This window comes from Sarcophilus harrisii, chromosome 3, assembly GCF_902635505.1.
Source record: "Sarcophilus harrisii chromosome 3, mSarHar1.11, whole genome shotgun sequence".
NCBI lineage: Eukaryota > Metazoa > Chordata > Mammalia > Dasyuromorphia > Dasyuridae > Sarcophilus > Sarcophilus harrisii.
The window spans coordinates 408859913-408885907 of record NC_045428.1 but is presented as its reverse complement, the minus strand read 5'-3'; the positions used below and the strand labels follow the sequence as shown (position 1 = coordinate 408885907).

Below are 25995 nucleotides of genomic sequence, written 5' to 3'. Positions count from 1 at the left end.
ATATAAGAAAATGATTTAATAGTACTTACAGTATGTGTATGTATATTTAAACTCTGTGTGTGTGTGTGTGTGTGTGTGCGTGTGTGTGTGTGTGTGTCTGTCTCTCCCTGCCCTTAATTGTGGTTTTCTTGGGAGAGTTATGGGGAAGGGGGAAAAGAATAAAGTAAAAAGTACACAGCAGAAAACAAAAGAAAACTTACAAGGAAACAAAGAAAAAATGCACCACTTTGATCACAATATGTAATATTTATCATATGAGATTTCCTGAAATGGAAGTTTATTGCTTTATATTTTGAATACTCTCACATTCTGCTGAGCACGACAATGGTTTTTTTCCTATTTTGTATCTAAGTTTAAAATAAATTTTAAAAAAGAGTACTTACAAAGCAATATATAAACATATTCAAGTTATTAAAATACAGACTGAATAGATGAGAGATGAAGAAATGTACAATAAAAGAATGATCATAGTTGAAAAGATTTAAGTTATTCAAAGAACTAATAATAATAATAACTAACTGAATTTAGGAGTGCTCAGAAAACATTTGCCTAAGAGTCACCATCACCATTCTGTAGTGGTTTATGCCCAAATTTATATATGTGGACACATTCACACATGTGCATACATACATACATACACACATGTATATATGTGCATATATATACACATATATATGCACATACATCCTACACATACTTGTATTCATTTTTCTTTTGCCTTTCCATTGTGGCCCCAGAATTTTCAACCTAAACTGTCTTTTTTTTTTTTTTTTGCTTTCTTTCCCCTTCTTTATATGCTGCTCAGTAGTTGCTTTTATTATCCTTTCAGTAGCAATCACAAAAATTATAGAATTTATAGAATCATGTAACATTGAGACTGAAAAGGACCTTAGAAACCATCTAGTCTAATTATTTTATGTGCCTTTGAAAAAGGAAATGGATTTAGTTAATGTGGAAAAAGGCAATAAATTTGAAAAGGTAAGAACAGGATTTAGCCGATGTGAATCTGTTAGATAGATTTCTAATGTGCCCAGCTCTGTGGGAGTTCTCCATCACATTGTGAAGGAGGTGAAGCAGGACTTTAGATCAGGGGTGTTCATTTCATTTATAAATGTGCAGGAAATCCCAGTTGGTGTAATTTAAAACTGCCAGATATTCTTCACAGCATCCTCACTGTTTCATTTCTGATGTTTGGAGGGGTTTCCCCCCCCCCCCAAGGGATTCATGTCAGAAACTGCTGCTTTAGCTTTTGGGTTCAGACTGAAATGGATAAAAACTAGGTCAGACATTGGACATAGAGCCCTTACACAAGAAACAAGATATAAAGGAACTGTGAAGAATTTGTCCTGACATTTTCAATCCTCTGAGGCAAAGACCCAGAAGCCAGATTCTCACACCTCAGATGACATGCTGATACTATCTCCCTTGCAGTGACAATTCACAAATGGAACATTTAGAAAATGATGCTTTCCATGATATTTGAGAACATATTTGAGAAAGTATTTAAGGCTATGTCTGTGTGGTAGAAATCACTGTTTTCCAATATATATTTCATCAACTTACTTGTAAGTCACATGCTTTTCTACAAAAATGAAAAATAAAAACATGAAAACATGACATTATCTCTTCCCTAGAGAAAATATTTTCACTAAAAAAATAATAAATTCATACATAAATTAACCAACATCAAAAGAGAATTTGAAATAATGAAAAAAATTAGTCTGCTGTTTCTTAGGTTTTTTTTTAATGTAAAACTTTTAATATTAATTTTAAGTGATAAAATAATTATTAAATAAATCATTTTTATGGTTCCTGGACTATTTGAAATTTTTATTCCATTGTGTATTTATTTTGTCATGCTTTCCCTTGTTTTCATCTTCAAGGTCTTTTTTTTTCTTTCTTTTGCTACCTGTCTCATGTTCTTCATTTTAGAATTTCTAGTAACATTTTCATTTTTTACCATCTTTTTTGAAGGAGTTAAACATTAGGAAATGAATGTAGACAACTTTTTAAAATAATTTGACTATAACAGGGAGGAGAAATATTAAACAACAGCTTTAAGGTATAACAGAATCAAATCAAGATTTTTTTTAAGGATGGAGAGACTTAAGCATGCCTTTAGAAAACAAAAAAGGAACAAGTAGTTAAGTATTTGCAGAATAGAAGGAAAATTTAGAATGATGGAAGAGGTGAGTTCCAAGAGAAGAGGGAATGGAAATAAAGTCATTCTGAGAATGGTTGGCTTAGCAAGGAGAATGTCTACTTTTTCCTCAGAGATTGGAACAAAAGAGTCAGACAATCAACAAGCATTTATTAAACGCTAGATCTGTGCTAAGCTTCATACTAAGCATTGGGAATACTAAAACAAACAAACAAGCAAACAAATAAACAACCTTCACCCTGAAGGAACACAGGAAGACAATACATAAATAATTGGGCACAAACAATGCATATACTTTGTGAATTAAAATATCTGAAAACGTAAGGCATGTTTCTGTGAGGCAACTTGAAAATACCTCCTGCAGAGAAAAAATTTGAACTGCATTTTGAAAGAAACCAAGGAAATTTAGAGGCAGAAGTTAGGGGACAGAGCTGTCCAGACATGAGGGATAGTCAGACAAATGTATGGAGATGGGAGATAGAGGATTATTTTAGGAACTGCAAGTAAGCCAGTGTAACTGGGTCAGAAAGTGTGCAGAGAGGAGTAGAATGGATGTATAAAGTCAAAATTATGAAGAGCTTTAAATGCAAAACAGAAGACTTTATATTTGAAACAGAAAGTCACAGGAAATCAGTGAGCAGAAGGATAATATGGTCAGAGCTATACTTTTAAAAATGACTTTGCAGCTAAGTGGAAGATTAGAATAGAGAGGGATCTGAGGCAAGGAGATCAACCCAAAGGCTATAGAACTAGCCCAAGTGAGAGATGATAAAGACTGAACTAGATTTATGGTTACATGAATGAAAAGAATGAAAAGAACATAAGATATGTTACAAAGGTAGAATCGACAAGAACTGATCATTACCAGCCTGCATATGTTGAATGATTAAGTAGAGGATTATGAACCTGGATGATAAATAAGATGATAATATCCTTGACATAAACAGGAAAGTTGGGGAAAAGAGAGGGTTTCGGGGAAAAGGTACTGGTTCCACTTGGACATAATGAGTTTGGGATGTTCAAGAAACAGTTGGAGATGTATGACCTACCCCAGCAGAGAGAATAAAACTGAATATATAAATCTGGGAACCATCTGCATAGAGATGGTAATTGAACCCAAGAGAGCTAAAAAGATTAGCAAGTGAGATACTACAGAGCAAAAGGAAAAGGGGGCTCAGCACAGAGCCCTAGGAGACCTTCATGATTAGCTAATATTACTTGGGTGCTTCATTACCACTCAGCAGCTAAGTAAAAATAGAGAAATCCTGTGGTGGGCAAAGAGTACGAAACATTAGAACAATAAATTCAAGGGTTATGGATAGTATATAGTTGAACTGAATAACTATTAGATCAAGAATGTCAAGGGAGGAAAGTCAGACCAGAATAGGAGTGATAGCTTGGAAAAGAACAAACGTGGAAGCAAATAAAAAAATAAATTAGGAATAGAGGAAATGAAGTAAACATAAGACAGAGGGAAAGAAAGAAGGATAGGAAGTCATGGTCAGAAAGAAGAATTTCACAATTTAAGGCCATGGAGAATATTTGTACTATGTTGCTATGTGTGCTAACATATTTATGAATTTGGTGAGATTAAGCTTTCTCTATGGATGTCTAAAATGGAATGAATTTAAGGATCCTAGGGATTGAGGAGATTAACTGGTAGACTAAGATATTTGAGACACACACACACACACACACACACACACACTCATCTACACACACACAAATCTACAAGTATAAAGGAAGGAGTAGAGCAGAAGGGGGAAATGTGAACAAGGTTTATAATCCCTTAAGAAAGAAAAGAAAAAGACCTGTTGGGAATTCAATAAAAATCTGGTCTGTGTGATATATATAGACTGTGTGAATTTCAAAGGAAAAAAAAAAAGTTAATGAGTGATAAGGACAGATGGAAAAACTGGCAATATCAGTGAGGAACAAAGAGTATATATACATTTTTTTCTGGCCTACTATATCTATGTTACATGAGAGACTAGAGGATGCAGTCAAAAGATTCATTGTCTTCTGGATGAAGCTAGTTTTTCAAGTGTGTATGAAGATGGGAAGGCTGAAATGAAGAGGACTAAGATGACAGAAGTTTCTTAAGGACAGAACCAGAATTCCAGAGGGCACAAAAAAAGGAAGGGCAGATAAATATAGGAATCCCTACCTAGGGAAAGGGATGAGCAAGAAAGCCCTTTGGGGGGTTAATTGGAGTGGTAATTAAGGAAGAGACTATTTTTAGTAGGCTATGATTCTGAATTACAATTGTTTATTAAGAGGGCTTAATAATCTCATATTTATTGTATTTTTATGTTCTCTGTATAACCACTGCAGGCATGACACAATTTCTCATCTTGTCTCAAAATAACCTTCTCTGAAATATATATGTAATATCTAATATACTATTTGTATGATATATGTACATGTGAGAAAGAGAGTGTGTGTGTATATATGTTCATTCTATTAACTGGACTATTAACTGTTAATTTCCTTTTACTTGTTCATCAGTGATGATTGGTGCTTATAATGATGATCCTGAGACACTTAGAAGATTCTATAGGACTACAAATAAATAAATATTTTCCCAAATAACTTAAGGATATTCAATACAGTTTTTTGTCAGTGTGTTTATAATTTTGTATTCTAATTCTTTAGAAATTAGATACTTTAGAAACTGATAATGTAGGTGTTTTCTTTTAATTAGAATATTTGATTAACAGGGATATTTGAATCCTGAGGCACGAAAGTTTATTGTGTATGTTTTCCTTTTCATCTTTGTGATTATACACTAAGTAAAAATGAAGAGTCAAGGAAGGCAACTCAGTACCTACCACAATGCTTTGCTCATTGTTGAATTGTAGTACTTTAATATGTAGAAATTAAACTTGTTTCTAAAGAATAACTAAGCCAAAAAGTACTGCTTTGAAGATCAATGAATTTAGAGACAGGTTCTAGTCATACCTGTGGTTTTAATGAGTGGATAAATCACATATCTTTTCTAAGCCTCAGTTTTCTCAAATTGTTTTTTGTTTGTTTTTTGCTGAGGCAATCGGGGTTAAGTGACTTGCCCAGCGTCACACAGCTAGGAGGTTTTAAGTGGCTGAAGTCAAACTTGAACTCAGGTCTTCCTGACTTTAGGATGGTGCTCTAACTATTATACCACCTAGCTGCTTCTGTTTTCTCATCTTTGAAATGGGAATATCCTTATCATACAAGATTGTTGAGATGAAAGCACTTTGTAAATCTTAAACTACTACATAAAGTTAAGTTCTTTTATTATTGACCCATATATTGATTTACTAAAAGTAAAAAAAAACCCTCCATAGTTATATAACAAAATACTTTTTGAGTTCAAAAGTGGTGAGAAAAAAATAAAAGTAGTGGAAACTGTTAAAATTGAGTCACGACATTTTTCACTCATAATGAATTTTAAAATAATTAAAGATAGAATAGATGATCTTTAAGGTTCCTTCCATATTTAAATCTCTAATTATAATATTCTACATCTAAAACTAACATTCTGTTATTTATACAAACCTAACAGTTATGTTACTCCATAAGATGTGTAGTATTGTTATTTCATTTCACAGAAGGACCTCTATTAAGGACTTCTAAGCAGGGAGGTCACTTGCCCATGGCAACCCACCTAATGAATATCTAAGGCATGATTCACTCTCAACTTTCTTTCACTTGTTGCTACTACCTAGTCTGTCTCTTATTAACTTAATCTTTCAAGACTATAAAAAAGATTTTTGAAGAAATCAATTTTAATTCTTTTTTTTTAAATCACTTAAATTACTGCCATTTTTCCTTGCTCTTAGGTTCAAAATATCAGCCTTATCATTAACTTCTCATTCTTTCTCACCTCCCATATCTGATCACTTGCCAAATCTTGCCATTTCTCCATCCTCATCTTTGGTATCCAAGCATTTTTTTTTTCTTATTTACATAGGCACCACTTTTATTCAGACCTTTATCACCTATCACCTTTTCTATTACAATAGCCTCTTGGTTGGTTTCCCTCCCTTAGGTCTCCCTCCACTCCAGTCATTTCCCTACAAGACCCTGGACAAAATACTTAACTCTGTTTGCCTTAGTTTTCATATCTATGGGTTCAACACTCTTTCATTATTATATGTCCAAATCTGATTACCTATGGTAGCAATGTTGTTGTTCAGTCATTTCAGTCATTTCCCACTCTTTGTGACCCCATTTGGGGTTTTCTTGCAAAGACAGTGCAATAGTTTGCTATTTCCTTCTCCAGCTAGTATGTGTCTGAGGCCAGATTTGAAATCAGGAATTTGAATCTTTCTGACTCTCTGTTCAGTGCTCTATCCATTGTACCACTTAGCAATATAACTTCTCTTAACATTAGATATGAGGTTCAGATAAAAATTTTTCAGTATTCCTTTTTTTTTCTTAAAAAAAAAAGCCAGACAAGTGTGTACTATCCACAATTTTTTGTATTTGAAATTTATTCCATCTTTAGTGGCTTAAAAAAAAGTTTTACCCATTATTACTTGTGTTCTCTAGCATATTCAAAGGCTTAAGATGTAGTTTGCAAGTGCTAATTTCCTACTTATTTGACATTCTCTGAGTGAGATGGTTATGTAATTTTAAAAACTATGATCTCCAATATTTATTTTTAGTATGCTCTGATAAGAGAGATATATACACTACCACTTGATTGATATTATCAAATTCACAAAAACTTAAAACACTCAGTAAAAGAAGTCCTGGGAATGATATAACTTTTTCTTTCTTTCCTCTTTTTACCAGGTGGTTGTGAATGCCCTTTTGGGTGCAATCCCCTCTATCATGAATGTACTTCTGGTCTGTCTGATATTTTGGCTAATATTCAGTATCATGGGAGTGAATCTTTTCGCTGGCAAGTTTTACCACTGTATCAACACCACCACTGGAGAGATGTTTGACATAAGTGTTGTCAACAATTTGAGTGAATGCCAGGCTCTTATAGACAGTAATCAAACTGCCCGATGGAAAAATGTGAAAGTAAACTTTGATAATGTGGGACTTGGATATCTTTCTTTGTTACAAGTGGTAAGTCAGTCTGACCTTCATAATCTTTGTGACCTATGCAATGTGATTAACTGTGAGTCAAATAATTACTATATAGATTTTAGAGATGATAAGAGTCTGGAAAGAATTCCAGAGTCTTAAGGAAATGTGTAATTCAATATTAAATTTTTATTGAGGGAACTGGTTCTCAGTATAGGGTGTTTGCTTCAAAATCATGTGCCCCATCAAAACTGCCTTGGCTGTCAATACTAATGGATAATTATTCCATAGTTATTCCAATTATCTATTATGTTTTCTATTTATTAGGCTCTAATTGTATATTGGTAATGCATGCTTGTGAACATATACAAAATCCTGTATATATACACAATTCTACAATTATTGTCAAAATCAGCAAGAGTGAAAAGTTAGAGACAGTTGTTTACATGATCACACATTTTAGTTGTAGGTCATATTATTGTGATTAAATTATAAATGGGAAAGAATAAGGGTGAATCATGATATGTTATTATCCACTGCATACAAAGCTCATATATTAACTCAAAGCTTTTATTACATTGGTAATTGAATGCATATTAATGATCTTAATAGGATCTCATGATAGAATAGCTTAATTTCTTTTTCTAATATCAACATTTTAGAGTGAAGTTAAGTAATATATCTTCCTTCTTCTATTTTGCCTACCTCAGGCTACATTTAAAGGATGGATGGATATCATGTATGCAGCTGTAGATTCACGAAATGTAAGTATATTTGGAATTATTGTTTTATTTGGTTATTTATAGAATGCCACTATATTTCAATTGAATGTCACTATAAATGGGAGAAAATGGAGGCAAATTTATAGAATAAAATTATTTTGAAAGATAATGTATGACATACTTTTTAAACTAATCAAAAACATTTAGGTGGTGCAAGGTTGGTTTTGTAGGAAAAAGTTCTACATCCATCTGAATTCTATCTTAGACATTCACTAATTGTATGACTCTGGGCAAGCAACTTAACCTCTCTCAGACTCAGTTTCCTAATCTAAAATGAGAGTAATACATACCTCCCAGAGTTATTTCAAATGAGATAATATGTCTGAATTCTAGCTATTATTATTTATTTATTTATATTTTATACATAATTTGTATTATATTATTTTAATAGTATTAAAATTTATTATACTTTTAATTCATCTGGTATTTTTCTTAAGATTAAAGGATTTGTGGAGTAGGGAGGAGAGGAAAATTTGGAACACAAGATTTTACAAGGGTCAATGTTGAAAAATTATCCATGCATATGTTTTGAAAATAAAAAGCTTTACTTTAAAAAAAAAAAAAAAAGGATTTTCACATCTATTCTTTCCTGTCAGAATTCTCCTTATTTAAAATTTCAGATTAGGATTTCATGAAAAACCACAAAAAATAAGGGGTTCACTATATTCCATATAAGGCATAATTTCACTATTATTATTTTATTTAGATATATTTCTGTTAATCAAAATATTGCATTTATAACTCTACCATGAAAGTAAAAATAATACATTGACCAAGAAAAGCATCTAAATTTTAAAAACATTTTTATTAAACATTATCTCTTACCTCATTCTGTTCCTATCTAGTGTTTGAAAAAAAAAAATTACAGTACCTTTTTTTCTGCTGCTTATGAACTTTCTCTTCTTTTTTGCTCTATTGATTCTCCAAAAATGTATACTGTGTAATGTATTATCACCATTTAAAAAAAAATAAGGAGATTGAGAAGCTAATTCTGTGTGTCTCTAGCTGTTTTGACTGTATGGAAGTTAATGTTGGTAACAATGGTGATTCATCACCTGAAGTGAATTTGAAAGAGAATGAAGGCGATAAAGGAGCTTTACATATTTACACTTATAGCTTGTGGGAAGTCCTATGAAGCCAATAATTCATTACACTGATGGATTTTTGTCTAACTTGAGGTCTTGATTCTTGCTAGGAACCAAACCAAAAGCCAGATCTTACCTGATTCTTGATTCCTTTTCTGTTTTAGACACCACCTTTTGTTACTACTGCTCTATTTATCCAATTTTCTTACCATTTTCTTGATCTTAATTCCTTTGTGCCATATCCTGAACTGTATCTTTTAAGTATTTAGTCCCCTGTTTGCCTCTTTCCTATTTTGTCATAGACAAGGAGCATAGCTACAACAATTTTTAAAAAATCTCTTTCATTGAGTTCTAATCAATCAGATAACTGAGCTTTTTTTTTTTTTTTCCACATTCAGTTGACTACATTCATTTCTTTTGGAATCAAATTTGCAAGAATATTTTGCCCAAAGTCCTCTGTGTAATAGTGGAGCTAGATCTGAATCTTTTCTTCTTGATTCTTCAACCTCTGTATGTAATATAATGGATTGCTGGAATCTCTTTTTAGCTATATGAAGGTCAAGTAGAAAAGCATCAATCTTTAGATGACACATTTTTGTAATTTTTGTTCTAGGAAATATTTTGAATTTTCTTTGTTCCCCTCAGTTGATTAGTGTGTGGGTAATGATTGTGAAATTTGCTATTTGAATTTGCAAGGACAACTTTCAAAAGACTATATTTAATTACCACTAAGAATTTTGCCTGTAAATAAAATATACTGCTACCAGGGAAATGTTGGTATGTTTGTGATGGATTCACAGTCAAGTTTCCTATTCATGTGATGAACAGAAAGAAAATTTTAATACTTTCCCACTTTTTGCATAAATATAACTGTACTTTGATTATTATCTTTGGCCTCTCTGACATAACAATATGCAGGATTAGATAAAACTTGTTTTTTCTATTATATAGTTTGCTTCTTTTAAAGATAACACTCCCATTGCAATTATAAATCTAAGCTTATTATACTCTAACATTAAAAAATTCATTTAAATTGAACATCACATTATAGTAAAAAGAAAGAAAAAAGAGCACCAGAAGAAGAATTGAAATAAAATTTTAGCTTTGTTATTTACTATCTTTTTGACCAAAAGCAAGCTATTTCACTTTTTTTCTGGGACTGAGTTTCCTCATCTGACAAATGAGATAGCTGGACTATCAGAGGACCATGACATTTTTGTGTATGTGTCATTGAATTCTTTGGCAGTCTGGTGAAATTTAACTGACACATCCTCAGAATTATATTTTTAAATTCATAAAATAAAATACATTGGGTTACAGAGGAAATCAATTACATTGAAACATACTTAATAAAATATTTGGAAAAAACAAATTCACAGACTACAAGTTACGAAGATTTAGGAGAGGACTGATGAGGGAGGAAGGAAAAGTGAATTTTTTTGCTAAGTGAATATATTATATATAAATATGTGTGTATAATGCATGTACATAGATAGAAATTTACAAAGAAAAAAAGATTTAGATGATTATAGGATCCCAATCAATTCTAAATTCAGTTATTTTATAATCTTGTCAACATAGACAGTTTTGAAAATGAAGATTGTTGTCAGTTTCATCACAATAAGCAAATCAAAATCATGACTTTGATATATAATAAACCCAGTTAATTTATTTCTTTCCTAGTTGAATGTGACTAATTAACACAGTTGAGTTAGAACACTATGCCAATGACATATCAAAGGTGGACCAGTTAGTTTTATTCATGGTATCCTAGAGTTGGAAGGAAACTTAGAGGTCATGATGTGTGATGACCGTGTATTTTAAAATCAGCCGGAGTCAGGAATTCAGGTTAGGGGAAAATCGTCTATCTTTATTCTCAGTGAAGAAAGATCAGAGGTAGAAGGGAATCGGCAATAGCAATGTGTGCAGCTGAGTCAAGAAGCTAGCTCTAGGCCAGCAGCTACACAACCAGCAGCTACCAGAATAGAACCCAGGCCCCCTCTTCCCCAGCCTCCTTTCCTGTCTCTCTGCCTCCACCCACCAAAATCGTCATTTCCTATACAACACATCAGGACTTGCACAGAGAGTGGGTGGGGGCCATTCTTTATCCAAGCATGTATATTGATAGAGTATAGTCCAATTACTATTTAGCCTCATGTGCTTGGGACTTCAGTGCATCAACTCAAGCCTCAGCCCATTACAATAATGTCCAAACTCCCCTCATTTTATGGATGAAACAAAAGAGATTGAATAACTTCTTTAGGGTCAGTCACAAAGCTGGTAAGTGTCTATGGGAGGATTTAAATCTGACTTTCACCACAGATTTCAATCTAAGCACAGCTCAGAGAATCTGCCATAACTAGTTACAATGGGAACTATCTAGGAGAGCACCATTGAAAATAAGGGCTTTGCCCTGAGATGAATAGATGTAACATGGTAAATGGAAATCCAGCACCCAAACACATGCACTTCTCCCATCTCTATATATGAAGGACAGCTTCTTTATTATTACAACACATCTATTTTTTTCTGAAATAAAATTACTTGCAGCCACTCAGACTTTTTCTGTGAAATTTTGTATTTTCTCAAGTTAGGCTATGTAAAATTTCTTTCAGTACTCACTAGCCAAATACATCACATTTTAGTATCTAGAAAAATCTTTTTGGTGCTTGGTTCTTTTTTATTTTCAGAAATTTAGATACACCTTAGAAAGTAAGAACTTCATGATGTTGTTTCTGTGAAATCCTTCTTTCTGACAGTTATTATTCTCCATGTCTTATAGGTAGAGTGGCAACCCAAGTATGAAGATAATCTATATATGTATCTTTATTTTGTCATCTTTATAATTTTTGGATCATTCTTCACTCTGAACCTTTTCATTGGTGTCATCATAGATAACTTCAATCAGCAGAAAAAGAAGATAAGTATCATGAAGGTCCATCCTTGTTCCCCAAATTAACTTGAATGTATAATACTTTCTCCTTTGAGTTCCAAAATAGTATGACCTAGTGAAATAATATTATAGCTCAAAAAAGAAAATTTTAATAAATCATGATAAACTCAAGCATCACATCATTTGATGATATTTGTATCATATAATATGTCTGAAAACCATGGCTATATTATTGAGTGGAACCATTTATATATAAATGTAGGAGTACAAAGTTCTGAAAAGACCCAAATTCTTCAACATTAATGAGCTTTGCCAGGCATTGTAACTAATAGAGATACATGGTTGTAACCAGTTTTATTTTCATTTCTTTACTTTGGAGGTCAAGATATCTTTATGACAGAAGAACAGAAGAAATACTACAATGCCATGAAAAAACTAGGGTCCAAGAAACCACAAAAACCTATACCTCGACCTGCGGTAAGTGAGTTTTCATAACAATCAATAGCTGCATTAACCAAACATTTTAGCAGACAGAAAGCTGTAGGTACCATTATTTCTAATAGTCTGTACACTTTTACTTCTTTCATGTCAGAAGCTAGCTAGAATAATCAAGACAACAAGCATTTCTGGAGAGACTCCTGTGTGCCCACAGCATCATATATAGAATGTATGTTCTTTGCCCTCAAAGCTCTTATCTCTGAGGGGAAAACAATCTTATATACTTGTAAAAGGTATTACATGTTGCATCATGGGGCTTTAGAGAAATTAGAAAGATCTTAAGGACATAGAAATGCAAATTCAATAAATTTATGCCAGTAAAATTACTTCCCCCTCAGGCTGCGGCCAGGATGGCATGTCTAGGTGCCCAATCTGGCTGCTGTTCATAGGGACACCTCTCAGCTTTTCCATAAAGGAACTCATCTCTCTACCAACATCTGAAACCACGTGATTATACCTTCCATGAGTGCACGTTGGGTGAGGGGCAGCAGATTAATTGTCCGACCAATCCTCGCAAAGGTGATATCCCTACTATTATGCCATTTTTGTTCATGTCTTCTCATTCCTTCTCTAAGAATATGCTCATTATAAAAGAAGTGCCAATGGCCCCCTGAGATTGCTGACAGAATGAAGCAAATGGAGATAATATGAAATAATTTGTAGTCATGTTAAACATGACTATAGCACATATCCTTTGGGAGTTCAAAAAAGTAGAGATACCTATAATCTTAAATGTGGGATAAGTGATATTTAAACTGATTCTAGAAATGCGAATAAGGTTTGCATAAGTAAAGAAGATAGGAGAAAGTGTTATATATTGGGATAAAAATATAAGATAACCTATTTGATTGGAATGGCGATGACAAGGGCCTGGATTTGTAATGGAAAGTAGTGGGCTCTAAGATGGACCTGGATTTTTATATAAGCACAGAAGTTTTAGCTGGATGTGATAGGTATTAGAGAGCCATTGTAGATTTTTTTTTAATAGAGTCTTGAAACAGGTCTTTTTGAATGATTCATCTGGCAAAAGATGGAAGAAGGATTAATTTCTTTTTTTTTTCTTAAAAGTTTTATTTAGTATTTCCCCCCAGTAATATGAAAAAAACACAATTTTTAACATTTTGTTTTTAAAACATTGAGTTCCAGATTCTTTCCCTCCCCTCTAAAAAAAATTGCAGATAATCTAACATAGATTATAATGCATAATCATATAAAATATTTCTATAAAAGTCATGTTGTGAAAGAAAACATAGATATCCCCCCCCAAAAAAAAAGTCAAGAAAAAAATTTTAAAGTGTGCTTCAGTCTATATTCAGATTCCACCAGTTTTTTCTCTCGATTTGGATAGCATTTTTCATCTTGTCAGAAAGAATAATTTCTAAGACAATATCTATAAAGCTATTCAACAATCCTGATCTTAGAGTAAGGTTCCAGTAGAACTGAAGAATTAAACATAAAAAGGAAAGAATCTGCCATAATTGACTAGATGTTGAAGAAACAGAAGAATTTATTTTAAAATGCTTTGAGGTGATTAAAAACTTGAAGAATGGTGATCCATTTGATAGAAAAAAAGGAGGAAGAACTTGTTTGAGAAAGAAAAATGTAAGCTAAATTTTGGATATCTTTAATTTCAAATCTTGGCAGAACATCCAAATTTCTGTATCTAGTAGAAAGTTAAAGGGGAAAGGATTTTAGTTAGAGGAATGATAATTACCAGATATGTAGATTTAAGAATAATTAGCATAAAGAAATTAAAGTTGAATCAGTGAGAACTTATTGGAATTCCAGGTTCTAAATTATCTTAGTTTCCTTGTACCTAGCACTTTGACTTAAACAAATTACATAGTTAATATTTATTAAATGGACATGAATTGATTTAAATTGTCAAATGCCATGGAGACCTGAATTCCTATAGTAGGAAATCATTAATGATCTTTAGCAATAGAGAGACCACAAAACAAATTAGAAAGTGTTCAGGACTTTGGTGCTGAATAATTAGGATATGAAAGCCATCAATTAAATGACAGGCATTTATTAAATGGTTATACTGTGTAAGGTGGGGAAAGGCAAGATATAAATACAAAGTGAGATACTCTCTGCCTCCATAATAGCTGGATTCAGAAGTTTCACAGATTTATAGGATTTACAGATTTACTTACAGGATTTCTAGAAAGAAATATAAACTGTGGGGCTGGATTCAACAATTAAGCAACTCATCAAAGGCTTTTTGAATGAAACGGCTCTTAAGCTAAGCTCTGGTAAGATTTAGGACTAACTAGAGTTAGTGGTAAGAAAGAAGTGCATTTAACCATAGAGAATAGCCTAACAAAGATACTAAATAGATGCCATACATAAGGGATGAATGATTGGACAATCTGGCTGTGGGAATGAGAGTAACTAGTAAAGTAAAATCAGCTGCAGACATGACCTGGAGCTACAATGTGGAGAAGGGCTTTAAATGCCAAAGAGCATTTTAAGTCTAAGGACTTAAATCAGTTGAGAAGTAGAGAGGGAAGGGATAAGTATAGAACAGAGGTTTTCAAGAGCTTAGAAAAGATATAGGTACAGAATGCTCCTAGAGGGATTTGATTTAGAAAGAGGGAATTCCTCTTCCTCTGAACCCAAAGCAAAAGAAATGGGATTGAAAAGTGGGGAGTGCCATAAGGAAGACCCCAAAGGAGGGACTCACACAACTTAACATAATTATTCTTCATCTATACACAAGGTCATAAGAGTGAGAGTAGTTTATAATAGCCCTGGAGTAACCTAGAGACAATGAGATTGATTGCACTTGTAAAAAACTATATCATAAATACTATATATAAATGCTATATCATAAAAACTATATATAAATACTCTCCTTCTTGGGGAGAGGGGAGAAGAGGAAGATAGAAAATTTTGGAACTCAAAATGTTACAAAAGAAAATGTTAAATGTTGAAAACTATCTTTACATATAACTGGAAAAATGAAATTCTATTTTTTTTAAAGAGACAATGAGAAGGGATTGTTGAAGGCAGTGTGAATGTGAGAGACCAGGAGTCTATAGACTAGTTCTGTATTCCTTTTAATTTTCTCCAGCATTAGCTATTGCTAGGCATTTTACTGGAGAAAAAGATCAAAGATCCAGGGTTGGTGATTGGAATGGAACAGACAATCAGAACAAGAAGGTAAAGAAAACCACACAGATGCTAAAGAGTTCAGTTATCATTCAGTTAAAGCAGGTAGAGAAATTAGGTCATTGCTTTTCATAATCTTTTTATAAATATCAACAATTTATATGTGTAAGTCACTCTACTTTCATTCACTTAAGTATGGAAAAAACTTTTTTAAAAAGGGCAAAAAATGAGATCACCTGGGGCAACATAAAGTCATTCTTGATTGACACTCCACTCTATAGTTTTTTAGATAATAAAGCTTGACACAAATACAAATTATTTATTGAATCCCTCCTTTGTTTGATGTGGTAGAAGTACCATGTACAGTGCAGAAAGTCAGAAGCCAAAATCTGTTAAAGTACATTTGTTTAAAAATCCTACTTCTGATTCTTACTGCTTGTATGACTATAAACAAATCACCTAACCTTACCAGAACTGAGCTTCCCCATCTGTAAATGAAGGAATTGGACTAGATGGTTTCTGATAACTTATACTGTAATTAATTTAATCAATCAATCAATAAGCATTTGTTGGACACCTTCTCTGTATCAGTTACTATGCTGGACTTTATGATAGAAATTTAGACTGAAATAGTCTCTAATCTCATGAGCTTGTATTATATTAGGAGATGTTTACTAGATACTAAAATGTGATCTTTTCTGCATATACTAAAAATATTTAATTTTTTCAGTAGTATTTTATTTTTCCAAATACATATAGAGATAGTTTTCAACATTCATTTTTGTAAAACTTTGTGTTCTAAATTTTTATACCTTCCTCCATTACCTCCCTCCTCCTCAAGACAGCAAGCAATCTGATATAAATTAAATATGTGCAATTCTTTTAAACATATTTCTATATTTGTCATGCTATGTAAGAAAAATCAGATCAAAAGGGAAAAAAACCATGGAAAAGAAAAAAAAAAACAAGCAAACAAGCAACAGCAACAAAAGATGAAAATATCCACATTCAGTTCCTGTAGTTCTCTCCCTAGATGTTAATGGCATTGTCCATCCTATATCTATTGAAATTGCCTTGAATCATTTCAGTAGTAAGAGCCAAGTCCATCACAGTTGATCACCACATAATCCTTCTGTTACTACGTACAATGTTCTCCTGGATCTGAAAAGCAATTAATTTGACATAAAAATAAAGTACATGAAATAAACATGTTTGAAAAACATATGATATATTGACACACAAATGATATAATTACATTGACACATGTAATCTGAAGTCTTTTCCCCATATTTCATAATAAATTCTGCTAAAATAAATTAAATAAGAAAATCCCTATTTGTTTCTAAATGAAATCTTTCTTTTGTTACAGAATAAATTCCAAGGAATGGTCTTTGATTTTGTAACCAGACAAGTTTTTGATATCAGCATCATGATTCTCATCTGCCTCAACATGGTCACCATGATGGTGGAGACTGATGATCAGAGTCAAGAAATGACTAATATTTTGTATTGGATTAACCTAGTATTCATTGTCCTCTTCACTGGAGAATGTGTGCTGAAGCTGATCTCTCTTCGCTACTATTATTTTACCATAGGATGGAATATATTTGATTTTGTGGTGGTCATTCTCTCCATTGTTGGTAAGGACAGATTATTTTTCCTAAAATAAGAAAGTAAAAAAGTAAAAAACGTGTTTTTGAAAACTTTGACATAGCTTTGCATTTATCTTTTTCATTCCCCCAGATCTTTCAAACAAAAGTCTAATAGTCCATTCTTCAGTTTGTCATCTTTATGATTGCATGTTCTGCCTGAAATGATGTGTAAAGAAAGCATTTGTTTTCATCAGGTTTCATTTATCATCTTTGTTCATGCCAGAAACTGATAAATGTAGCTTTGGCATAAAACTCTAACATGTGGTACAAAACAATGCAGTACATAAAAAACAATTTAGTAAATTCAGGTATAACTTTGAACAAAGAGCTGACACAAAGACTCATTACTCAGAGTCAGGGAATCCACAAAAAAATATGTTCTTTGAGTAGCTGGAATAGTAGAACAGTTGGAGGCTTCTTTCTTTCTCTCTCATTCTCCTCCCACCTCACCACCTCCCACTTTTGTTCCAATCCTTTTTTTTGTTTTTGCAAATGTTGGTATATTTTTAAAATGTGATTTCTACTTAGTATTTTCAATTTCAAAATTAGACTTTATTTTAAAAAACCCAAAGTGTGTTTTTTCATTTCATTTCATTCAGATTCACTATTACTTGACTAGAAAGAAATGTAGCTGTACCAAAATCAAAAAGTGATGCTTTTGTGTTTACCATATTGTAGTTATAGTATTGAGTGCATTTTTTATTTGTTTTCAGTAATTAATAGTTTGTTACAGGTCATTCATGTTACTGATCCTCAGTAATTCTTTATATAACTTCTCACAGGGCTTCAGATTATACCCAAGTTGGAAGTCAATCCATCCCTGCACTCTTCTTCAGTGAAGGATTTGGCTCTAGCAATAAACAGCCTAGTCTAGAAGCCAGTCATATAAGACAGTATACATGAAGAGGATGATAATCTATCTGAGAAAACAGAACATATACATTGATAGTTAGATAGGTAATTACCATTGAACTAGAATAGAATTTTACTGGTGATATTTTAAAAAAAGAATTTACAAGTTTTTGTTTTCTCTCTCATAAATAAACATAACACATGTGTAGATATACATATACATATATAGGAAGACAAGCAACATGGTTTGGTGGATAGAAAGCTGACCTCAAAAACAAGAAGAACTAGGGTCAACTACTATGTCTGAAAAATACTAAATACATGATATTGGCCAAGTAATTTAACTTCTCAGGACTTTTGGCAATTTTTAATGACTTTAAGTTGTAGGGAAAAAGTTGATCTGCTTTAATAAATATTCTTCACCTATATGAAATCACAGATCTAGTTCCTATTTCTAGGTGACAATTCATAGTAGACACACACACAGAGTCTACATATTTAATATGTATTTTCTGTATTGTATACACATAGACATATGATTTAGTTATAAGGATATATACTTATACATGCTCATATGTGTCTATATGTCTATCTATATTTATATATCTATAAATATTTATAGAGAGAGGCATATATATACAAAGAGAGACTTCTATAAATGATAATACATTTTTATTTGTTTTTGAGTATGTGTGCCATTATTAAATTTCTGAAAGAGAAATTTCCTGTAATGCTATCATTCTCAGGACTTTCATTGGCTTTCCTTTCTTTGTTGTATCTTGTTTCTTTTGCAATTTAGAATATCTCCACTGACAACAATTTAAGTCAAAGTTTTGGTGGAATTCTACTAAAATCTAAAAGCTGAATTTCTTGACCTGAATTGAAACAACAATAATAATTTGTGTTAAAAAATCAGCAAGTTTGTTTAAAAATCAGCCTATCATCAAATAGCCCTTGTCACTGAAATATTTAATTTATTATAGTTTGTGACTGAATATGATCTATCCTTTGTGTGTGTGTGTGTGTGTTTGTTTTCATAGGTATGTTTCTAGCAGAGCTGATAGAAAAATATTTCGTGTCCCCTACCCTGTTTCGAGTGATCCGTCTCGCCAGGATTGGACGAATCCTTCGTCTTATTAAAGGAGCGAAGGGGATCCGCACCCTGCTCTTTGCTTTAATGATGTCCCTCCCTGCTCTATTTAACATCGGGCTCCTGCTCTTCCTGGTCATGTTTATCTATGCTATCTTTGGAATGTCCAACTTTGCCTATGTCAAAAGGGAAGTTGGAATCGACGATATGTTCAACTTTGAAACCTTTGGCAACAGCATGATCTGCCTCTTCCAAATTACCACATCAGCTGGTTGGGATGGTTTGCTTGCACCCATTCTTAACAGCGGACCACCAGACTGTGACCCTGAAAAAGATCACCCTGGAAGCTCCGTCAAAGGCGATTGTGGCAACCCCTCTGTTGGGATTTTCTTTTTTGTCAGCTACATCATTATCTCATTCCTGGTGGTTGTGAACATGTACATTGCTGTTATCCTGGAGAATTTCAGTGTTGCAACTGAAGAGAGTGCGGAGCCACTGAGTGAGGATGACTTTGAGATGTTCTATGAGGTTTGGGAGAAGTTTGATCCTGATGCTACCCAGTTCATAGAGTTCTGTAAACTCTCTGATTTTGCAGCTGCCCTAGATCCACCTCTTCTTATAGCAAAACCAAACAAAGTCCAACTCATAGCCATGGATCTGCCCATGGTAAGTGGGGACCGAATTCACTGCCTTGACATCTTATTTGCTTTCACAAAGCGTGTTTTGGGAGAGAGTGGGGAAATGGATGCTCTCCGAATACAGATGGAAGAGCGCTTCATGGCATCTAATCCTTCCAAAGTCTCCTATGAGCCAATCACCACTACTCTGAAACGCAAACAGGAGGAAGTGTCCGCAGTCATAATCCAGCGGGCTTACCGACGTCATCTCTTGAGGCAAAAAGTTAAAAAAGTTTCATGTATATATAAAAAAGATAAAAGTAAAGAAGGCAATGGACTACCTATCAAAGAAGATATGATTATTGATAAACTGAATGAGAATTCAACACCAGAGAAAACTGATGTGACCCCTTCCACCACCTCTCCACCTTCATATGATAGTGTAACAAAACCTGAAAAGGAAAAATATGAAAAAGACAAAACGGAAAAGGAAGACAAAGGAAAAGATGTCAGGGAAGGCAAAAAGTAATAAAAAAAATAAAGTAAGAAGAGAAAGAAAAGGGAAAAAAAGAGGAAAGAAAAGAAATAAAGAATATTCTCTTTTGTGACCATTTGTTTACAGCCTGTGAAGGTGATGTATTTGTGTCAACAGGACTCCTTCAAGGAGGTTTATGCCAAACTGACTGTTTTTACAAATACATACTTAAAGGTCAGTGCCTCTCACAAGACAGTGACCCCTCGTCAGTCAACTGTGACTCTGTAAGCCAGAGGAACAATCTTGACAAGTGGTTTCTGTTTTCACTACCAGCTGACACTGCTGAAGAGACAAAATGGCTACTCAGACTGTAGGGACTAGTCAAAGGAGTGAAAAAGTTAAAATTTTATGTATGTTTAACATATGACACTTGACTACAGTAATTGTATCCACTGCTTATGTTTCAACTGCCACATCTGCCATATTTTTACAAAATCTGTGTTGGTGAATTTATCTTTTTTTTTTTTTTAATTCACAGGTTGTTTACTATTATATGTGACTATTTTTGTAAATGGGTTTTATGTTGGGGGGAATAATAAATGGGTTCAAGGGAGGGCAGACTACAATTCTCTATTGTACAGACAGAAATGATTTGCATGAAGGCATGTCGAACTGCTAGCTCATGCACGGGAAAACATTACATCACAAAAAGAAACAGCTTAACTACTTCATGTTTCAGGATGTTTCTAAATTTTGAGGTGCTTAAATAGCGATTTACGTTTAAGGTGTCTCATCCAGACAAATCTTAATGTGCCTGTAAAAGTCCTGTAGAATCCACAAGAATTAAAGAGTTGTTTTATTTTTACACAATCCATTATATGTGTGTATATATTTATATTTAGATATAAATATATATATATATATAGTAAAGTTGGTTCAGATTGTCACTCAGAGTCCCGGCAGCACGAATTTATGTTCTCAGTAAGTGTCCTTTGGCATAAAACAAAAATACCCTAGTAGTCTTTCTGAGGAAACTAAATTGACCCCCAAACATAAACATACACATACATACACAGCCCTTTATAAAGTTAATTCTGCTTTCTCCTGCAGTATTGTTTAGCCATCTTCTGCTCTGGGCAAGGTTGACACAATATGTGTCCAAAAATTAACAAGCGAACAAACAAAAGTCTACTATGTAAATAATAATTTTACCTAGTGGTGCATGTTTGAGCAAAGAAATTAAAAAAAAAATAAAATAATGACCTGAGCACAGTATTTATTGCATCAAATATGTACCACAGTAAGTGTAGTTTGCAAGCTTTCAACAGGTATTATGACGTAATTGGTACCATTATTAATAGTTCGGGAGCTATCATGATGCATGTTTTATCTTGCCTATGCTGCTGTATTTTACTCCTTCCACTGTTCAGAAGTCTAATATGGGAAGCCATATGTCAGTGGTAAAGTGAAACCAATCGTTCAACCGAGACCTCATTCCTCCATGTCATTAAGCAATAGGTTGCAGCAATCTTAAGAGCTTTTTGCTTTGCTTTCTTAAATTTTAAGTGAACTCTGTGCGGTATTTAGAAAGACTGTACAGACATGTTGCCAGCTGCTTAAATCTGTTAAAAAATATATATGGTTAGAGTTTTCTAATAATATATAAATACTGTAAAAAGTTCATTTTATTTTATTTTTCAGCATTTTGTACATAAAACAAGAAATTACAATTATCTTCTGCTTCATGTCACAGTCACTTTTATTACTTTCTGTCCATAAAACTTTTTAAATTGAAGCACTTCACAAAAGAAGAAATAAATACAAGGATGAGTCATCATTTTCTGCTTTTTTATTTATTAGTACTGTATATTTGCACACATTTTAATGTGAAATAAATCTCAAAATGAGGACAAAATTCACTTGCTTCCAAATAGTAATATTGTGTTGTAGAAAGGGGGGTGGGTGGGGAAGATGAACTGTGATTTCTAGCACTGCCTAATTCATAAGTTTGAGTTCACTGTCTTTAGGTCACAAAATCATTTTTCTTTTTTCCAAGAGTTTGGTTCCACAGACTACTCTTATTCTTGTTGATTCATGCTGCACTAGACCTGTTTTAGAGATAAGATGGGCTCCACATCCTGTTTCCACAAGACCAAGTATCGTTGTATATTCAGTCAAATCAGGACGTTTTGTGTTTCTTACCCAAGCAAAAAGTTCAATGTAGATTCCTTTTTATTAAAGCTATTGACTTGTAGTGTGTTGGTGAATTGCATGTAGGAAAATGCTATTACCATAAAGAACGGTAAACCACATTACAATCAAGCCAAAAGAATAAAGATTTTTTAAATTGCATTTGATTTTTTTTCCTGTCTTTGTTTCTATCTTTGAAAATACAAGTTAAGGGTAGATTTCTATAATGTAAAAAAAAAAAAAAAAAGTGTCTCTTGCAGAAAAATAAATGTAAAGAAAACTAAAACTAAAGATAATAATTCGTTCATCTTTTAAATTTTTCGTGGAATGGAAAACAAAATTGATTATTTAATTTAAGATGGCTGTACTGAATATCAACTTTTAGTATTTGAATACTTGGAAGTGGTGTCGGGCAGAGTGGTGGAAAGTTATATAAATTAATAAAAATTTTACTAACATTTTAAGCTGTGTCTTAATTATTATACCTTCTTTCCTCTCTGTTGTTTTCCTCTCTTCTATTTCATTTCTTTCCCTATATTTTTGCTCTATTTCAAATTTCCTTCATATTTTATATCTCTTCCTTAGAATCTCATAAAACTTTCAAACACTCTAGCTTCCCAGCTCCTCAATAATTTTAATTGCCAAGACCCTGTACCATTCACTTGAGCTTCCACTTCCAAGATCAAGAATTCTGAAAATTTTCTCTCTGACAATTACCTTTTATCATTTCATCTTTCCCTAAGGCTCACTCCTTTGAAATCTAATCATCTTCATTGTTAGTCTTTACACCTTTCAGTGCTCTTCCTGCTCTAATTTACTTTCTTTCCTTCAAAATCTTGAGTAGTTAACCACTTTAACTTTTTTTTTTTTGATCCTATCTTCTTTAAGTTTTGGCAAATGCCAACCTTCACTATTTGCATCCTCGGTTCTTACTCATGGGAAGCTAAGTGGCACAGTAGATAGAGTGCCCAGTCTGGAGTCAGGAAGACTCATCTTTCTGAATTCAAATTTGACCTCAGATCATAACTAGCTGTGTGACCTTGGGCAAGTCACTTAATCCTGTTTGCCTCAGTTTCTTTATCTGTAAAATTTCCTCCACTTATCTTTGCCAAGAAAACTCCAAATGGGGTCAAGGAGAGTAAGACACAGCCAAAATAAATGAACAACTCTTACTCATAAGATGATGAACTAAATTGGAAGAAGGCACATACTAATGCTGATCAGTACACATTTATATAATCAGTACACATTTCTCTTTTTAAAATTCTCCCCCCCTTTTAATAGTATTTTATTTTTCCAAATTCATGCAAAGATGGTTTTCAACATTCACCTCTGTAAAACCTTGTGTTGCAAATTTTTCTCCTTCCTTCCCACCCCCCTTTCCTAGACAGCAAACAATTGGATGTTAAACTTGTGCAATTCTTCTAAAAATATTTCTATATTCATCATGCTGCCCCCCCCAAAAAATCAGATCAAACAGGAGAGGAGGGGAAACCAAGAAGGAAAAAGAAATCAAACAACCACTATAACAACAACAACAAAGTGAAAATAGCATGCTTTGATCCTCATTGAATTTCCATAATTCTCTCTCTGGATGTCTATGGCACTGAATACACATTTCTTAAGCACCTGCTATTTTCCAGAGTATTTATGAAGGAACTGGGATTAAAAAAAAAAAAAAAGAAAGAAAGACAAAAACAGTCCCAGCTCTCCAAGAGTTTGCAATCCGCTGGATGAGACAATGTAAACAAATATATACAAAGCTAGGTAATTGGTTTGGGTCCGGATTGACTTAGACGAAATGTAAATAACAATTGTTTCTCCTTTGGCCAGAAACCCTGAGGGTCTTCCCCTCTCAGATTTATTTCTTTATATTTATTTAATTTTTAAATATATATGTATATATATTTAACACACACACACATATTGACTAGGTGAATGAGGTTTTTTGCCTCAGTTGCTACCTAGCCTTAATCACAGAATGGGTGCCGCCCCAGTCAAACTGAGATCTATTGAAGACCTTAGCTTAAAAAGGCCAAGTTCTCTCATTTCATCCGGGCCATCTCCAATTATCCTGATCTATATCTGGCCACTAGGCCCAGATGGTTCTGGAGAAGAAAGTGAGGCAGGTGACCTTGCATAGTCATCCCTCACTTAAATTCAATTCACTTGCATGTCATGGCATCCCTAAATAACAACAAAGAGGAAATAATGGAGGGAAAACACTGGACTTAAAGGGGGCTGGGCAAGACTCATTGTAGAAGGCAGAGACTTAAAGGAAGCCAGGGAGATCAGTAGTCAGAGCTGAGGAGAGGGAACGGGGGTGTCAAGCTAGGACAATGCTCATCATGGAAAAATGGAGCATCTAATTTATGGAACAGCCGGGAGACAAGTGTCACTGTATTGAAGAATAAGTATGGGGGAATATGGTATAAGAAAAAACTGGAAAAGGTAAAATTGGCAAGACGTGGCAATAGATTAGGAGTCCACGATGACACCTAGATTGTGAGCCTAAAGGACTGAGAAGATGATATTGTTCTCCACAGTAATAAGGAAATCAGGAGGGAGAAGGGTTTGGGGAAATGATAATGAATTCCATTTTGTACATATTGAGTTTAAGATGTCTATTGGACATCCAGATCCAGATTTCTGAAAGGTAGTTGAAGGTGCAAGACAGATCTGGGGAGGGAAAGTAGATTTGAGAGTTCAGATTATAGAGATGGTAATTAGATCCAGGGGAGCTGATGAGATCATCAATAGTATATCTTGAGAAGAAGGCACAGGACAGATCCCTGAGGGACACCAATGATTAGACAGTGTGATCTAAAGAAGAATTCAGCAAAAGAGATAGGAGTGGTCCAATCAATAGCTTCAAAGACTTCAGGGATGTTAAAGAGAATGATGATTAAGAAATGCCCATTGTATTTGTCAACTAAGAGAAATTTAGCAACTTTGGAGTAGAAACTTTTTCCATTAATCAATCCCTTTATTTTTCTCTAATTGATTGATTTTCTCTTCCCCCCCCCCATCTTGATCTGTTTCTCTCTATGTCTGTCTCTCTTAACTCTCTCTCTCTGTCTCTTCTGTTTTCCTGTCTCTCTTTCTCTTCCTGTTTCTGTCTTTTTCTGTTTCTATCTCTCTGTTTCTGTCTCTCCTCTGTCTGTCTGTCTGTCCATTCTCAGTGGGTCTTTGTCTCTCTCTTTGTCTCTGACTTTGTCTCTCTTGTCTGTCTCTTTCTCTCTCTCTCTCTCTCTCTCTCTCTCTCTCTTTCTCTCTCTCTCTCTCTCTCTCTCTGTGTGTGTGTGTGTGTGTGTGTGTATCTTTGTCTCTGGCTTTGGCTCTGTTTCTCTCTGTCTCTCTGTCTCTCTATGTGTTTCTCTCTCTCTCCCTCTTACAGTAATTATTCCAAATCTCTCCTCTTCTCAAGCCTTCACTCCTTTCCCCATCCCCCTCTCACTTGAGATCTCATATTATTTTACTGAAAAATAAAAGCTATTTACAATGGCATCCTTCTTTTGTATTGGCTATTTCTTTATCTTAAGACCCATGGATATCATCCTGTAT

The 25995-nt window shown here is 33.6% G+C and overlaps 1 protein-coding gene across 7 annotated transcripts in view; it reads left to right on the top strand.

The window, feature by feature from the left end:
- Positions 1-22895, top strand: part of SCN2A (sodium voltage-gated channel alpha subunit 2) — a 150935-nt gene extending 128040 nt beyond the window's left edge. For all 7 annotated transcript variants that reach the window (XM_031960548.1, XM_031960552.1, XM_031960550.1 and 4 more), the window contains 6 exons: positions 6941-7222; positions 7891-7944; positions 11830-11967; positions 12313-12417; positions 16925-17195; positions 19100-22895. In XM_031960548.1, coding sequence (XP_031816408.1) covers positions 6941-7222; positions 7891-7944; positions 11830-11967; positions 12313-12417; positions 16925-17195; positions 19100-20295 — 2046 coding nt within the window. In that variant the 3' untranslated portion in view covers positions 20296-22895. The remainder of the gene's footprint in view (positions 1-6940; positions 7223-7890; positions 7945-11829; positions 11968-12312; positions 12418-16924; positions 17196-19099) is intronic.
- Positions 22896-25995: the final 3100 nt, after the last annotated feature.